At 38.6% G+C, this 18175-nt stretch overlaps 2 protein-coding genes across 2 annotated transcripts; one reads left to right on the forward strand and one right to left on the reverse strand.

The window, feature by feature from the left end:
* The first annotated feature begins 430 nt into the window (after nucleotides 1-430).
* Nucleotides 431-9917, forward strand: themis2 (thymocyte selection associated family member 2). The gene is made up of 6 exons (XM_014972741.2): nucleotides 431-564; nucleotides 919-1059; nucleotides 1152-1577; nucleotides 3559-4772; nucleotides 4925-5027; nucleotides 6083-9917. The coding sequence occupies exons 1-6, from the start codon at nucleotides 462-464 to the stop codon at nucleotides 6193-6195; spliced, it is 2100 nt and encodes a 699-aa protein (XP_014828227.1). The 5' UTR covers nucleotides 431-461; the 3' UTR covers nucleotides 6196-9917.
* Nucleotides 9918-9920: 3 nt separating this feature from the next.
* rpa2 (replication protein A2) lies at nucleotides 9921-17562 on the reverse strand. The gene is made up of 9 exons (XM_014973058.2): nucleotides 17405-17562; nucleotides 17115-17209; nucleotides 16754-16855; nucleotides 15792-15905; nucleotides 14065-14139; nucleotides 13725-13841; nucleotides 11143-11280; nucleotides 10916-11010; nucleotides 9921-10385 (listed from the first exon to the last, which is right to left on the reverse strand). Exons 1-9 carry the CDS (start codon nucleotides 17415-17417, stop codon nucleotides 10298-10300), a joined length of 837 nt encoding a protein of 278 aa, XP_014828544.1. The 5' UTR covers nucleotides 17418-17562; the 3' UTR covers nucleotides 9921-10297.
* Between the last annotated feature and the right edge of the window lie 613 nt (nucleotides 17563-18175).

Consider the following 18175-nt stretch of genomic DNA (forward strand, 5'->3'; position numbering starts at 1 on the left):
TTTGCTTATGGGTAGTTATTCAAGCAGACATAATATAATGTAAAAGCTTTGTGTTTTGACAAAATAACAAATTCAGCTACTGGATATTTTGTCAGTCACAGAAATAGATTGTATTCTTTCAATTTAAGCATATTTCCTTCAAAAATGTCCCTCTTTTTCTTGTTTCAGTTAGTATTCAAAGTAATGGAGCCCCAAAAGTGAAATTAATGAATGAGTAAATTATGAATTAAAAGTGAAATGTTAAAAGCCAGTTTTTCCCACGTTTACAATAAAACAGTGCCCAAGTAATAGCACGTAGACTCCTTCAGTAAATGAAAAAAAAAAACCTTGTGCAAAAGCTTAGCTCCTGTAACTTCCTCATTCACTTCTGTGGTTTTGAGCTGTGAGTGCAACTCCTCTTTTTGCTGCACTCGTCATTTGCCGCCTGCCTTCATTTCTTATTTGCAGCTCAGTGAGCAGCAATGGCAGGCAACATTGCTTTGCCGCTTCAAGAATTCATCGCCTCACTGGACAACACCAGTTTGCCAAAAATTTTGCAAGTTTGTTCTGGAGTGTATTTCCAAGGTAAGCAATTCCTTTTTTTTTATTGGTGGGAAATTCAAGTCTGACATTGTCCGAGTACAAGGATTAAACAATCAGAAATTATCACATGAGATTAGACTGGATTTAATTGTGTCTGGCTGTCTAAATAAGTGTAAGTCTTTTGCAAACCTTTATGTGAGTATGTTTTCCTCAGTTACTTATGGATCATTGGTTACTGTTTCCAAATACGACAGTCAAGAATTTGTTGCGGATTTAAATTCATGTTCCTCGAGTTTCAAGAGGGGGAAAAAAGAGTCACAAACAATTATAAAATACAGGATCTTTCCTGACTAAATCTATCTTTTGTCCTTTTCTTGTCTTATTTTTTGTTATCAGGTTCGATATATGAAATTTCTGGAAGTGAAGTGTGCTTTTCTACTGGGGATCTCATAAAGGTCATTGGTATTGAACTGCAATCTGTTTCCTGTGAAGATGTCACTAACAATGAGAAGTTTGAGTTGCCAGTCACTCACACAGGTTGGCTGGAAATACACAATTTGAATAAAATGTATACGTTTTTTAAAAAAAAATCTATTTGCTGTTCACTAACATACTTCAGTTTTTTCTAGGATTGTTCAAAGTGGTCCCCGAGCAGATGCCGTACACGTCAGTCGAGGAGATGTTGAGTCTGAGGCCCGTGGGCCTGGATGATTCCCTTCCTTTTACCTTCGTCAGCCACTCCAAGGTGACCTTCGGCAGTCTCACGCTGGGGGCTGGCAAAGCCCTGACCGTGCTCTCAATCGAGAAGCGTGAAGGTGAAGAGGATATGGTGCGTTGCCATGTAAAAGGCCAAACGGAGGCCTCAGCCGAGGTGTGCATTCCTCTGTCTTCTCGAGGGGAATTTTCTGAATGCGAGAGTGAGGAATCCTACACCCTGAAGGAGATCATGGCTTCTCCTTGCCTGCGCAGTCGAAGATTTCGCTTTGTTAAGACCACCAAGTGTGAGCGGATTCTTGTCCTGAGTCCAGTCTATCAAGTCCAGGCCATCATGAACAGTGAGTATAACCTTCTCTGTACTGAATATTTGCTTTAAAATAACATACATTTCAGTGTTTTGACAATAATTAATATGTTTTCAGTTGTTTTTAGTGTTGTTTTATGTATTTCAAGTTAGGCACAAAGAAAAAAAAAAGGTTGTTTCAAAATGAACACAATTTGCTCTATCATAACAAAATATATTCTTGTTCTGGAGCGTAGAAACAAAAGTTTGATTTGAATGGATGTACTTTTCACATATTAGTGTTGAGATTCGTCTGGAAAGAATAGGAAAAAGAAAAATAACAGCAGCTGTCTCTATCAAAGCAGAGCTAGGGTCATACCAGGGTGCCATTCTTGCTAGAACTGCCACCCCAATAATTGTGGGTGGCACTGTATATCCATATTTGTTTGTTTTTATTATATGACCATCATTGCCATTTTGCAGCTCACTTGTGCTTCAAAGAGATCAATATCAACGAATCTTTAAAAAAACATGATCATGCATTCCTTAATCCTCTTATAACTTGTGAAATTAGTAAGAAATGCGTTATAGGAGCTTTGAGTACAATGAAGTGTGGAAAGGCACTTGTTTGGATTACATACATAAAAATGTATAGATATGTATAGATATGTCCAGAAGGGAATGCAGGGGAGTTTTTGACCAGCTTGTTTATCAGAATCCTGGAGAGTGAGAAGATGATGGATGATGGGAGGAGGAGTGTGTTGGTACAGATGTTCAAGAAAAAGGGGGATGGTTTCATGCGCAGAAAATATCCCACAGATACAGTTTTTGCTCTGTGTCTTTGTGAACCTATAGAGAAAGCACGAGAGGGTACTCAGAGAGGAACGGTGATATGGTATGAGGAAGTCAGGGACGGCAGAAAAATGTCTAGAATAACATAGGACATGTGCGAAGAGAGTGACCCGGTGGTGAGGCATGCGTCAGAGTCACTGATGGGCTTCAGGTAGGTGCGGGGTTGCATCAAGGATCAGCTTTCCTCTTGTTTGCAGTGGTGATGAATAAGTTGATAGGTGAGGTCAGACAGGAAGCTCTGTGGACCATGATGGTTGAAGGTGACGTCATGATTCTGGTAAAAGTAGAGAGCAAATTAAGAACAACAAGAGAAATGCAGGTTTGCTGAGAGAGAAGAGGAAGAAAAGTCGGTAAGATCAAGACAGAAGAATATTTGTGTGTGAATAATGGCTTGGAAGGTGAAGAAGCTGGAAGGAGCAAAAGTAGTGAAAGTGGATGAGTTCACATAGCTGGGGTCATTTATCGAAAACAGCTGACCGTGAAAAACAGCAGGAAAAAAGAGATTGCAGACAGGGTGGATTGGATGGAGGTGAGTGTCAGGACAGGAGTGACGTACATGACAATGAGATAGCCTGAAAGAGGAAAAGGAAATACTGCAGCACAGGAGTGTAAGCTGCTGTAATATATGGTTTGTAGACAGAAGCACTGTTTAAATTTCAGGACGCTGAGCTGGAGGTGACAGAGTTGAAAATGTTCTCACTGTCAGACTGCAACCCTCCATTGCAATCATTCTACAATTTTCTACCCTCCTAGGTTACAGCTGAAACCAGATATTTACATTGTTTAGACATCTGGCAGTTGTACTGATTTATGAACCAGGCATCTGAATTCTCTTGACATACTGGTTGATTTGTGCTGATTTTCCCATAACATTATAAAAGGAAGTGATGTGTCCTGCAATTAACTCAGATGTTCTGAATGAGAGTCTTCCAAAAACATTGAGCTGTTTGATATTATGATATAAGATTGCTGACATTAACACTGGCATGTTAATGTCAGTGTATGTAAAACATTCCTTTCAATCCTTAAGATGTTAAGGGCAGTAAATGGAAATATTCAATTAACAGTGCTGCTATTTTTGCATCACAAAATGTTAGTTTAAATACTGAAAAAGAAAGGAGGTGTTTTATGATTCACGTCATGAATTGTCTGCCTCTTCATTGTATTTTCTCTCATTTGCACAGTGAGGAAGAACGTACTAAGGTTTCCGTCCAGCCTGGAGGTGGATGTGGTCGATGTCACTGATGTGTGTAAAGATGCAAACTTTGTGACACCTCTAAACCTGACAGAGGTCCTGTCTCAGCCAGACAAATCATTTCCTGTGGTGGCAGAGATATTAGAGGAGCCAGAGAGCCGCTCTTTCTTCAAGTGCGCGTGGCTGCCAAGGCTGGTCAAGAGCACCAACCTGATTTTGCACAAGAAAGGAACTACGCCCATGGTCCTGTTGTCCAGCTTGAAGGGCCGGAAGACTCAGCAGTACTTCCTTGTGTCCCAGCAGTACGGTGGACGGTTTCGGAGGAGGCCAAGAGAGTTCAACTCGGTGTACGAGGTGTATGTTGCTTCAACGCAGACACACAGCCTGACGGTGAGCGTGACGAGGAACTGTGAGGAAGTCGAGGAGGAGGGTCTGCCAGGCCTCAGCGTTGGGGAGAGGCTACAGATTGTGGACTGCACTAGAATGGAGTTGCCTTCTGAAAACAATAAAGGGGAGAAGCAGTCTGTCGAGGCTCTTTTGTGTCATCGTCTCCAAGAGCCAGACGACGAGGAGGACGACGAAGAGGATGAGGATGAAGAGAAGGATAAACAGGAGGAGGCAAAAGAGGAGGTCTTACTGCCTCTCTACATGCAGGGTCACTTTGTAGAGGTTCTTGGTGAAAACAAAAAGTATAAACTCTGTGATTTGGGTAAGGAGTTCAGTTTGCCACTGGATGTCAAAGTGGTGAGTCGAGACACTGACCTAGAGACTGATCCACTAGTTGGGTTTCCTTGTCTGAGGATAGAGGGAGCAATGCTGGAGCCAAGCATTCAGGCAAGCTTTACAGACAAACCCGACCACTGTTTCCATCTCCTCCCACAGTGGCTCTCTTTGTCCGTCTCTTTTACCAAAGATGCTCTTCCTTGGCCTCGGGACCAATTCCCCAAGTGTTTCACGGAAAAGGTTAGTGAGATGACAGACACATTCTTTTATGAATTTCGCAAAAAGGGTAACTCGGACGAGGCTCCTCCACCTCGACCGCCAAAACGAGACATGTCATCATCAAACTTAGTCACAAAAAAATCTAAATCCACAAAGAAATCCTCCAAGCCAAAGAAAAACAAAGACAAAAGTGTACTGACGGAGAAGCTCAATGACTTGACGTTGAATCACAAAAAACGGCCCCCGGCTCCACTGCCTCCAGTGAGTACACCCCCGTTTTCGTATTTCTCTTTAAAGCTCAGTGCAACGTTTTGTCTTTAGAAGCTTCAACTTGTTTTTGTCTTCTTTTTTGTTGCGGTCACAGTCATTTTCTGTAATAACCAAAAGATTTCTGACTTCCTCTTCTAATGCAGGATGAACCTCCTCCACTTGTACCGCGAAAGTGCTCAGCCGCAGATATCACAAGCAAGGCCAAGCCAAACACTTACGTAAAGATAAACCAACCATTAAAAAGGGGTAAGAATTTTCTTCTTATATTTGAGATATTTTCCAGGTTAAAATTTTAACATATTTTCTCTAAATTTATCTGTGAAGTCAAAGAGAATTTAAAAATGTCGGTTTCATAACAAATCATGGTAACAAAAGAGTGCAAACCCCTAAATTAATACTTAGTTGAAGAAACATTTAGTTGCTGCTGTTAGTCTTTTGTTTTTGGAGACTACTACCTTCTATTACCTTCCAACAATCTGACTTGACAATATGTGATCACTCAACATGATAAAAGTTCTCCATATTTCTCAGACTGTGAGGAAAACTGTTGTCAGAAGCTCTCTTCAGAAGACCCACTTGAAAAGTTGTTTGAATCAAATCTGAATTTTAAAACATCAATCGTCCTGTCAAAACTATCAGTTACATCTGGAAAAGTAACCTTTCATGATCGTTTCACAGCATTGTTTCCACATAAAAACCATAAAATACAAAATGTTTTTTTTTACTTTGTTTGTTTGCCAACAGTTCCATGTTGGATCCTTCACACCAAGTCACACACACTCTTGCAAGGCTATGGGACATTTTAACTGTTCTGTCAACCATAACCCTTTATCTACATATTTATTGTTGCACATAAAACATAACCAGTACCTCCCAGAAGATGCTGCAGCTTATTCTGACTAGTTTCAGTCTCTTCTTTTCCTCAGTTTTGGAGAGATGAACAGTTTTTGTAACGGTGACTGCCTTCTCTTTGAATATATAATGTAGTGGACATTAAACTAACCTTCTCCTAATTCCGTTCGATAAGATAGTTTGCAGATAAATTAAAAAATTATTTTACGGTATACACATTTACAAAAACAAACCCGACAGACACGTAAGAGCCTCTACCATCTTGTCAGAAGTTCAGAAAAAACATTCGGCTTGATTATTCAAAGCTATTCAGATAAACAGAATTTGTTTAGTTTTCTTTGAGCACACGTTGTAGAAAAAGCAACATTTCACAATAAGATGGTTGGAGATGAAAAGGGATATAGTGAAATATTCTCTTTGATTAAAATATCTATTTTTTTCTTTCCCAGACCAACTGTGTGATGTGGCTGCAGACGTGGAAAGTGACCATGACTACGAAACCGTGGATGAGACTTTGGTGGCTGTGGTTAAGACAGCTCAAGAAAACGTGATGTTCTATTAAAAAGAAAGTCCTATCTTGCAAACATTCCTCTGAGCTGGATCTGATGTAGACAGGGACTAAATTAGAAGAGTTGAGCCCTCGGCATCGTTCATGAACTTTCAGACGATGCGATCATATCCTTCAGTCTTTTATTATTAGTACAGAGTAACAGTGTAATATTACAGTCTTGAGAAAGTACCTGTGCTGTACTTGCGTTTCTCATATGTTCAGCAAGACTCCTCCCTGAATTACCTCTTTATTCCGCCAATGAAAAACTTTATACCAGTACGATCCTATTTCACAGCAGACTCGTTTGGAGTGAGGCTCAAACTTTTCCTCTAACCACTGATAGCTGAAGAGTCACTCTGCTTATCTCTTCATTATTTGCACCTGTTACAGGGTGATATATATTAGGCAACAAGGTCAATTTTGAATGTCACATCGATGTGCTATCAGCAGTGCTGAGTGTAAGAATCCAAGAAAGTTTAAGAGTGCTACATTTTGGCTGCGTCTGAGTAACTCCAAAAATGCAGCTTTTATTGGTTATCCCCAGTCTTTGGTGGTAATTATTTATCAAAAGTGGGTCAGTGAGGAACAAGCACCATGTTTCATTGCTTCATGGGGAAGATAAGGCACGGACCAGTGGTTTGAGTCAACAGACAAGCTACTATAATTTAAACTGCTGCAGACGACATCACTGCTGGTTCTGACATCATGCATGCCACCCACAGGGAAGCTGCTATGAGACCAGCAGCAACACTTACCAAAGCATTGTTACAAATAATACTTGCCTGATTGCTTTGGTGTCTTTAAGCGGATAGCACACCCAGCCACATGGTGAGGAAAGTTCTTCAAACCATGTGGGGAGCACAGCAAGTTTTAGAAAACGTGGGATTTGCGGGGAAATCAAGTCCAGTTAATGGATACCTTCAGAAGTCCAGGGGTATAGGATCATAATGTGTATTTATCACTCAATAGATAGTCAGATAAATCTCCATCTAAATTAGGAAATTGTCAAAGCAAAGCAAATGCCCCTCACTGTTGCTTTTGATGGGGCAATAGTGATGAATGGGCAATTTTCTCTGAGGTCTTAATTACTTCAAAATCTTGTAGGGTTTTGCGCTGTCGTGCCAAATTCATGCAGTTGCTCTTTGAAATTACTGGCCATTTCTGCTTTGCCACTCTGATGGCTAAAGTGTGGAGCTGTACCCTCCTGTCAAAAATGATTAGCTTCATCATTGTTAAAGGGAAAGAGGCTGTTGCTTCGAAACACTTCTGTATTCTCTTATCAGTTGCCAGTCACTTCACTTACTAAATAGTTCTTAGTGATCTTGTGTATATTTGCATGACAGCAGTTATTAGTTAACATTATTCAGAGACAGTGTGTCTGAACAGTGTTGCCTCCGTGTCTTGAGGCAACGTGTCTTGCGTTGCCTCAAGACATGGAGTCTTGCTGTTAAGGTCTGCAGCTGCTAAAACCTACAGCTGTACAGTAGTTATCTACACTTCTCAAACTGATGTACAGATACTCAGTGGTATCAGTGGTTTTACTTGCAGACATTTCAGTGCTACTTAAGACATACAGGTATTGAATATTTATTGTTTTGAAAAACTAACGGTATCTCATAGCTTTGTCACATTGCAACCCCAAAACACGTGACTTCCCAATAAAAAAAGAGTAACTAATGTTAGAGCTTGAGAAAAAGGAAACAGATAATAATCTGAAAAGCGTGGCATGCGTTTGTATTTAGTCAGAATTAATATTTTTACAGATTCACTTTCCCCAACATTTACAGCTGCAAATCTTTTGCAGTATTCTCAACCAGCTTGGCACATCTAGAGACTGACATTTATGCCTATTCCAGTCCGTCAGCTCGGATGGGACCGTTTTTGAGTTTTGCAGCAGATCCTCAATTGGATCTACTGTAGGTCTCGATCAAGGATTAGTTTGGGCCTGTCAATGCAAAAAGTAGGACATAGATTTCACACTTCTGCAAGGCCTGGAAATAAATATGAACAGAAAAAGCCACTGTCAGCTGAACTGTGGTAAAAATATAATAGGCACAAGCAGCGAAAAAAGCGAACTGCTTAAGTACATAATTCTTTGCTTCAGTCACAACTACTTAAAAAGCAGTTATTGTGCAAGACATTTTAAGAAACTCTATAAGAAGCTGAAGTGAAGCAGTGAGTTCTGCTGGCTGTGTTGTGCTGTGTTCAGTGGCCAGGCCAACTGCTATGAAAAATACAAGGCAATAAAAATGGTTCTTTGAATGTTTTGAATGAAATTGTAGCAAGATATTCTTTAATAAAAGTTGCAGTGTTAGAAAGGAGTAAATTGTTGAGATGAAGACAGCCAGAAGCGCAGATATTATGTACGTTCTAAGCGCGCAGCAGCCATACTGGACTTTGAAGTCTAGGTTGTTGTGAAATCACCAACTGTACAAACCGTGGTTCAGACTTCAGAGGACAATTTACTTTTACAGCCTGAAACATGGAAATACTGGCGTTTCAGTATATAGAAAATTCACAGTTAAACCACATCCTGCAAACATGCAGCCCCTGTTTCATGGAACAGACGATGTCTAAGCAAAGGGACATTGTGCTTGAAAAGTTGCTTCAGACGTTATTGATGTCAAAACATCAATAAGAACAAGCTGACCGAAACCAAGCTTCAATGTCTTTGTTTTGGCTATATTTGGATATGAAGCGTATTTCGACATTATTTTCAACATGATTTTCTGCGCTGAACAGACATAGGCATTTTCATAGAATTCATACTAGAATTATAGTTGCTTCTCTATTATAGTTTTAAGATGTCTCAAAGGTTAGTGGTACTTGGAATACTCAGTTTTTATGAAGAATGTTTTTTCTTCGAAAGAGAAAAAAAATAAAAAGAGCAGAACTTCCTAGATTTGGGTGTGGTGCTTATTTAAAAGAAAAAAACTTGTAGCTTGCCTTTTGAGTCCAAGAGTCTCCTGTGATTACTACGCTGAAACTCAAACTAATACTATCCTCGTGTTTCAAAAAACTTTTAGGGGATCTTTTTTCCTGTGTGGTGTATATGTCGGGAGGACTTTTGTATTTACTTGTACAGTTCCTGTATTTATAGTGCAATACTAAGCAATTATCTATTGTATATAGGGCGTTTTTTGCGTAGCACCTGCAAAACGTAAAAGACAATTATACGACGAAGGTAATAGCTTCCTCTTTTAAAAATGCAAACTGCTATGACTCATTGGAGTAGGTAAGGGTTGTACTTGCCTGAAAAGGCATTTTTTTGTGTATGTCATTGTGCTCTTGTGGCAATGCAAACTAAACAGAAAGTAGTCGACGGGAGCCAAACTAAACCACTTCAGAAAGTTCAACTCTTCCGCCAACCACAAGCATCTATAAAGACAACATGTTAAAACTCTGCACTTGGTTTTGATTAAATATTTTTAAGCTGTAAAGAAAAGTGTCAGTGAGTGCACTGGGCTCCATATGGCTTTTGGAAACTGTTCAAATGTGCTTCGCGACAACTTCTGTGTGATCCTGAGATACAAATTCATGTTGTGGTTCAGGCTGAAGTAGAGAATCTACTTTAAAGCCGTCATTTAAAATGTAATAAATTTGCACAAAACAAAAACTGTGTCATGAAACGCATCAAGTTGAACAGTCAATGCAATAAAATGGTGAAAAGTATATGTGTGCCTTCTCTTTCATTTTTAAAATGTCAAGAAGTAATAAACATATTCAAGAAAGCAGTCTTTTGGTAGAATCTTTTATTTTATCAAACGTGAATTTTACATGTTAAAGTACATATGTTGCAAATTATTAAAAGTAAAAATTGTTTTACAGGAGGCAGTACTTCAGAACATATAAAAAAAGAAACATATATGGATTCTTTTTCTGACTTGCACAGAGGCAGAAGTGAGCTCAGGGAAAACAGGATGTGAAATCGAAAGTTTCCTCAAACCCCATTTTCTTCAAACATTGGCCAGAGTACCTCAAAATAAATGACGGCAAAGTTTCACTTAGTTATTTGTTGGTAAAGGCATCAGGCGCTTGCAGTTTTTAGCTCTTTACTAATCAAGCCAACAGCTTAAATTCAAATATTTAACTCCGCAAGTGCTGCTGAAGTGGGTTAGTCGTCGTTGTCTGTTGATTTGTAGTGATCCTCGTCTATGGTTGAAAAGATGTGGCCTTCGTTGCTCAGGAATTCCACTGCTTGCCTATTAGATCAAAGAGACATTTGAACTCACCACCAATGGAAAAAAAAACATTTTTAGGTAGTAGCTTTTAACCTAATTCAAAAGGAAGAAAGATGATAAAAGTTAACTGTTTAAAATACAAAAATATCATATTTTTGAGCTTTTTTAGTGAAAAAAAAAAATAATAAACTTTTCAGAATTTGAACCTAAACATTTATGAAACTGTAACCTTTCAGAAAGTCGCTTTAAATGTTTCTTTCAAATAAACCGAAGGTCAAATTAAGATCCTGAACTCATTTATTTAGCATTACATTTAGAAAAAAAAGCAACATAAAAGTCGGTTTACTTTGCTAGGAAGTACCAAGAAAACTAGACATTTCCTCAAAAGGTGTTTTTCTTACCATCTCAGTTTTGTGACATTGAAAAAGAAGAAAAGAAAAAAAAAAGACAAATCTGTCCAATGATGACTAAAATGAAATATTCAAGTTATCTAGCTTGGTTGTTCTCAATAGAAAAATCACATTGCTTCATTTAAGCAAAATGCATCTTACTTGATCACTGCAAGGCCGATGCCGCTGAGCCTTTGCTTCAGATCCTGAATGCTAATACCCTGAGGGTCCGGACAGCCTTTTATCAAACTCAGCACCTTGTCAGAGGGGGGGGAAAAAGAACATTTATTTATTAACCAAGCTTTAAAAAAGAAATAAGAGATAAAAGCAACATGGAAGCTTATTAGGTTGAAATGATTGGAAACACTTTGTTCCTTATTTAGACTGACCTGGTTCTGATTTGCACTTAACCCATTAATGACCATTAGTGGGTTCTCATTGGTGCCTGTGTAGCTCCCTGCGTTCATCCCCGGCCCTTGATGGAGCATTGGCATGCTGTTTACAGCCATTCCTCCACCAATACCTGGCTGTTGGAGGAAAAACAGAAGTGATACAGATGGGCTTTTTCCCTTAATCTGCAGCAAGTCCTAAAATGCAATTATCCATTTATATGAGAGAGAGTTGAGGGCAATTATATTCCTTAACAGTGTGTTTATTGCTAAAATCCTGTGGGAGAAATTCTACAAAGTGTTCTTCTATGTATCAAAATTGATGTTAGAACAAGTCAAGCTAGAGAGCATCTGTGTGTCTTGCCAAGATTCTTAAAAGTTTTAGCTCTGGCCTTTGACTGGGTCATTCCAACATCCTGTATGAATTACAGTTTGATCTTATCTGCTCCATTTTAACTCCGTCTACTTAGGGTTGTTTTTCTGTAGGAAGATGAACGTCGCCCACCCAAGGTGTTTCGACTGGTATTCCTGCAGGGTTACGGTTCATTAGTTTCCATCTGTGTTCTCCGCAACTCAAATTAGCTTTTCTGTACTTGCTGGGAAAAAAATACCCACCGCAAAATGATGTCATCACCACCTCATAGGACTTGAGAGTGTTTAAAGTGACCTTGTGTTTGTGGGCAACTGAAATCCTTGCTTCTGGTTTTAGCTTCACGGTAGCTGAGGGTCCTTGAACCCCCTCCACAGTTACCTCCGCTATATTGAATGTTTCTCTGAATCATGCTCTCTCAACCATTCAGTTCTGGTGGAAAAATATCTAAAGAACATCAGTGGCTTTCAAAGAACATCTGTATTAATACAGAGATTAAAATGGTAGCATTTAATTTGATTTAGGAGTGTCAGAGTAAATAGGGATGAATAATAAAGCATGCTATACCGTAAGAAAAAAAAATGTGAAGAGTGCATCTTTTTTTCTTCCACTTCACAATTACTTGCTACTTTCAGTTGGTCTGCCACATAGTTCTAATGAAATGTACGCACAGCAGTTAAAACTAGGGCTGAAACGATTCCTCGAATGATTCGAGTACCTCGATTACTAAAATTCCTCGAGGAAAATTTACCTGCCTCGAAGCTTCGTTAATTTATGTTTTATTAGTTAGCGCACCGTGTTCCGGCTGGGACTTCATTTGCGTTGCGCGGAGCTCTCACTTCCGCCTCTGAGTTGTTGACAAAAGCTAAGTCTCAGCGGCATAAAGTCCAATCTTCAAGATTGGCCCGGGGATTTTATTGATTGATGATAATGCCCGACTTTTTATCGTTTTTGGGGAACCAATAAGCATCCTTAAAATGACTGGGGGATGCCTGGAGTACGGCAGCATTTCTCCTCCGGGGCTGCTGGTTGAAAGTGAACGGCGGGAAGAGCGCTGAGGTGAGCGGATAGCCTGAACAGGGCGGGCGGCTGAGTAGCTGATGCTTACCGTGTAAATGTAGCTTTACCGACGAACCGCACAATAAATTTCATATCCCGGTCTGAAGAAACGGGTGGCGGAGCGCATCGTACATGGCTGGTAGATGAGTTTCTGAGTGTGACCAGTGAAGGTGTCGTAAATATCCCGTATTGCTTCCCCCGTGTTCGTCCCCCGGTCTAACGGTTCGTCAGTCCGCTGGTCTATTTCCTCCCCTCCACCCCATCTTACGTTCGTTCATTCGCCCTCTCCTCCCACTCCAGGCGGCATTTCCCGTATTTTCAAACCCAAAGCGTGACAGGTTAGGTGGCAAGGTGAGTTTAATTAATCTATTAAACTCACTGAAGATGAATACATAAATTAAAAGCTGGATTGTAGACATTTTTTATAAGCATATTTGTGAGCCTGCCTCTTTGTTATTAAATTCAATATAATTTCAGATTTTTCTATAACTTTTCTTCTGGTTAACTTAGAAAGTGAGCTATTATTGTTACAGGTTAGTTTTCTAAACTACAAAAAAGCAACTGTTAGGGATGCTCAAATATGAAAAATTGGACTGATATTGATATCTGATAGTAACACCGGTATTATGCCAGATTTACCAATATTTCATTTTATAATTTTTTTTATCCGATTACTCGATTAATCGTAAGAATAATCGATAGATTACTCGATTACTAAAATATTCGTTTACAACAGCCCTAGTTAAAACGTCACAAACCATGAAGTTTGAGGGATCTGAAAACCTTTGCAAGTCACTGCTATACCCATGTTGGACTTGACAGTCATATGCACTTAGTAACTCAAACACAATGCATCTTAGTTCCTGTGTTAAAATTCAGGCTGCTGTTCTCTGAATTGCGACCGACGCAGAAGCTAAACCACAGTCACTCGGCTTTTAACGAACATCTTTAGTTTCTAAAAGTGAGATTCTGCTTGAGTACACCTCATAAAACAACCAACTGATCGCATGATGGTCTACTGGGTTTCTCAGTATTTACTTAAATGAGGAAATCAAACAAAGCTGTGACACATATGAACTGAATCGTACTTCCTTATTCACACGTTTTAGTAATAGATAACTGACTCAGTCAGGATAAGCAGTCAGTGTCTCACCACGGTTTGAGGTTTGCCGAGTGCCATGTGCGCATGGACAACCTCCAGAATGTGCGATGTAATTTCATTCATGTCCTCCAGGGGCCTGACGCTGAATGCCACAACAGATCTGTGGTTCTAGAGGATGTATTAAAAACAAAACAAAACAAAAAGAAAAAAAAACACCTTTAGTTTGGATCAATTCACATCGTTATAAAACAAACAACAGCAGCAGCTTCCTCATATAAAATTGACATGACAAAGACTTCTTCTATATTTAAATAAACTTCTGGCTATTGTGGCAGATAAAACCTCTTATCTGGCCCTACAGGGTTACATTTTTAAGGTCAAACTTGTTTACCTGAAAGGACCGCAGATTTCCTGACACTTTCACATAGGTTCCTGGGGGCAACACTGTGCTGTCCACACTCGGGTCCTAGATATATATATATAAAAAGCATAAATAAAACTGAGGAAAACAGGGTTTCCTGTAGGAATGTAAGACATAATCTATTTAAATATATTCAATGCAAAAAAAATATATATTCAAAGATACTCATTTGACCAAATTGCTGCACTTCTTTCTGCTGCAGAAGTGCAATGACAGAGACACTCAGGCCCTCCCCTCCCTCCAGCCACCCGTCTGATCAAAGCAATGAATTTGTGCTGAACATTTTGACTTCTGCCAACATGAGTTATTCAGAAAAACAGACAAAAAATACACATGCAACCTGCTTAGTGGACGAGCCTAACAAAAGAGCTATTTGTAAGCATCTTCCCTATGAGGCAGGAAGACAGACAGATGCTAGCTGTGCTAACGCTAAACTCTGATGTTTGAGAGCAATTTATAAAGTTCAGTAAAGCTCCTCTATCTGCAACAGTGATGCACAAACCTCCTTGACGACAAGTTAATGCTATTTGGTTAAATATTAGCTTTACTGACACAGAAAACTCAAAGATAGAGATTCACTGGTGGCCGGTTATGGTGATGCCAAAGCCGGCCATGGCTTAAGCAGTACAGGCACATGCTCAGGGTGCCAGCAGTCCAGGGGCGCCATAAAAAGAGCCAAGAGAAAAAAGTATGTTTGCCTATTCTTTTTAAAACATATGGGTAGAATTATTATTTCCTAATATTAAAGTTTTACAGTGGTTAGTTTGTTTGATTGCTTAATTCTTTGTTGTTACGACTACATTTTTTCTAAATGTTTTAATTGGTCAGCTCATGTCTGCCCAGACAATTTGATGTTGTTAGCCAAGTTTCTTATCACAACTTATAAATGTGTGTACATAGTGCTAAATGTGACATCACAGACAGTTTTTCTTTCTTGTTTCTATATAGCTGCAAACTCACGCTCCACATTTTCAAGAAGTTAACCCTCAAACAAAAACAGCGGCACTTATGGCCAAAGTGACACATTTTGTTTGAAAACGGAAGGAACTGTACCCAATAATTAAAATATGAAACTAAAATCAAGCAACACAACTAGCAACCAAGTGTATGAACTCTTCCAAGCAATCATTACCTTATGGACAAAACAGAGCACACGTTGCACCAATGGCTGACATTGTAGCCCAATGCATTGCTTTCACGCCAGTGCCATTTATTTTTCTACATAGTGTTTTTGTTGCCTAAATGTACATGGACCCATTAGCTTCACAAGAGGAAAAGCAGCTGATAATAAGCTCGCAAATGAGCCCAAACCTCACATTTTGATTGGTGGTGATGAGGCTATGAAAGCTTGGATGAACAAGACTTTGAGTCCACAGTAAGAAGTTAGACGGCTGCTTCTGACTTCAGCATCTCTTCTGAGTAAAAGTTTATAACTTTCAACATTTTCAAGTGTACTATAATGCAGAGCGTTGATCATAAAAGTCATATGAGGACACAAGTGTATCTTTATTGTATTTATACGAGATAAATTCAATATCTACAACATTCAAAACACAATACAAAATATGCAAATGTGAATAAATAAATAAAAATCTGCTCCAGGGCGGTACATTGTCTCTTCATTATTTTCACTAACAATGAACGGTCATGCTGATGATGAGCAAATATAAACTTCTCAACAAACGTCAACCACGTACCTCTGTGTCTACCCACTGCTTCACGTCCATAGGAGCGCCAGTCATGTCGTCCACCTTGTACTGGATGTTGGTCATAGATTTGTCTGTACTTCTAATGATGCCCACAATTGTGACCTAGAACAAACATACAAAAAAAAAAATCATAAAAACAAAAAAATAAAGTAAACATAAAGACTCATATTTATAAATAAACATATTTATGCGTCTGTGTGTTATGTACTGTTGACTAAAGGACAGAAATAAAAATATTTGTTTCAAAAATATTAGAATTTCTTGTTCTTCACAGGACCAAGTGGATGTCTGAGACTGTAGTTTATCTACATTGATCAATAAAACAGACAATTATGCTATTAGGCAGCAACCACCTGTGCTTGGTTGCTAAAGAAGCTTTTCTAGAGTTTTCAGGTTCTTTACATCATCAATAAAAATTAACTGATAAAATTTTTGATGGACAATAATGACATCCTTTATGTTTGTTTGTTTTTTACGTCTAACCTGCTAATTCCAACCTTGAATGGCAAGGACCAAACCATGCAAAAGAAACAAACAATAAAATAAACAACCGCTGCAGGTTCTTTAACAGTGGTAATAGTTTTCAATCCATTAGATAAAGGAATTACACATTTAAGAATCAAAGTTTATCTAAATAATATTGATCTGATTTTTAATAAATTCAAAACAATGTATTGGTTTTGATGCATTTAATAAGATTAATGGAATTAAAAAAAAAATCTCCAATCAGTGCCAATAAAGAAAAAAAAATTAGCTTGGAATAAACTGGTTGATTTATTGGTGCAATAGAAAATGTGGATGGATTTTATGTTGCTTGTTGCAGTACCAATTACATAATTAAAATGTAGATTTTTCAAGGGGAACTTGGTCATTCAAACAAGAGCAGCCTCTTTTATCTGGAACATTAACCAGCGACATGTAGATTCACACCCTGTTTTTCTTCAGCATACCTGTGTCACTTCCACATCTCCCACTCTGAAGACCTCATCAACCTGCGAGGCGGACATCAGCTGGGACACTGTGCAGGGGATTATTTGTGTGGCCCTGGTCCTCTAATTTGATGACAAATTAAGAAATAGAAATATATTTAAGGGCCTGTAATTCCGTTTTCAGTCTATTAACATCTATATTCTTCAACATAACGTGCTGAAAAGACATCCATAGGAAGCAAAGACATGTACAAAAGGGAACAGGAGCATGTTAAGTTAGGTGGCTGTAACAAATTACAAAATACTAACAATTGTTTAATAGTTTTAGATTTCATAACCACTATATTTTACACTCTAACATTATCATCACATAATCACTCACCCCTTTCTTCTCTCCTCCCTGGGATAGGGAAGGGGATGCAAAGCCTCCAGGGGACTGAGTGTAGCCCCCCACCATCCCAGACTCACTGTATCCTCCTGGAAGTACGAAAAGTGGGCGTTTATTTCATATCCACCTTAATTCCAACAAAATCGGATTCAACTCTAACCTACAATCACTTCATTAACAACAAAACAACACGATTGTTGAGCTAATGTTAGCCTAGGGAGAAAGCACCAACAAAATAATGTCCGCTTTAAAAACACACAGAACAGCGTGGAAAGTGAACTCACCCTGATTCCACATACTGGCACTACGGATATAACGTATTAAAAACTGATGTGAACGTTGTAAACTTTGCTAACCAAGGTAGTCAACGAGGATTAGCAGCTGTTATCCTACTTGTGTGTACCCGCGCTAAACTTTAGGCAAGACGCATGCGCACAACCTAAAATCCCGCGAAACCGGAGTGAAGGTGGGTATATTTTAGCCCCGATATTTGCTTGCTAGGCGTACATTAGATCATATATTTTAATATTGTCTCGTTAAGAAGGTAACCACTGATGTTATTATATATTTAAGGCTTGTTGGATATCTTTACTTAGTGGTTCTGTAGGAAGTAAGACTTACCATATGATATTGGAAACCTCGCAGACAAACATCAGGGCAAAATATAGCAAAAGACACCGTTCACTGTTGTAAACATAGACATAATATAAGATATATTATATTATATTATATTATATTATATTATATTATATTATATTATATTATATTATATTATATTATGTCTATGGTTGTAAATATTGGGTATGCTCTGCACATCTTGCAGGTTATGATTTCCCCATGTGCATTCGTAAATATTTAAATTCCCAATTAAAATAGTTTATATTACATACACGAAAAAATAAAATAGTGTTACAAAATTCTGAATCCTAGAATTTAAAAATAAGTTTTAGTAAACATTTTGCCGCTGACATTGTTACAATAATGATCTTTGTACTTGATCCCACTTCAGTTCTAATCATCTCACTGTCCACAGTTTTGCTCTGAAATAAGCGATA

This window comes from Poecilia mexicana, unplaced genomic scaffold (genome assembly GCF_051168715.1).
Source record: "Poecilia mexicana isolate PSO_F unplaced genomic scaffold, ASM5116871v1 scaffold_16, whole genome shotgun sequence".
Lineage (NCBI taxonomy): Eukaryota > Metazoa > Chordata > Actinopteri > Cyprinodontiformes > Poeciliidae > Poecilia > Poecilia mexicana.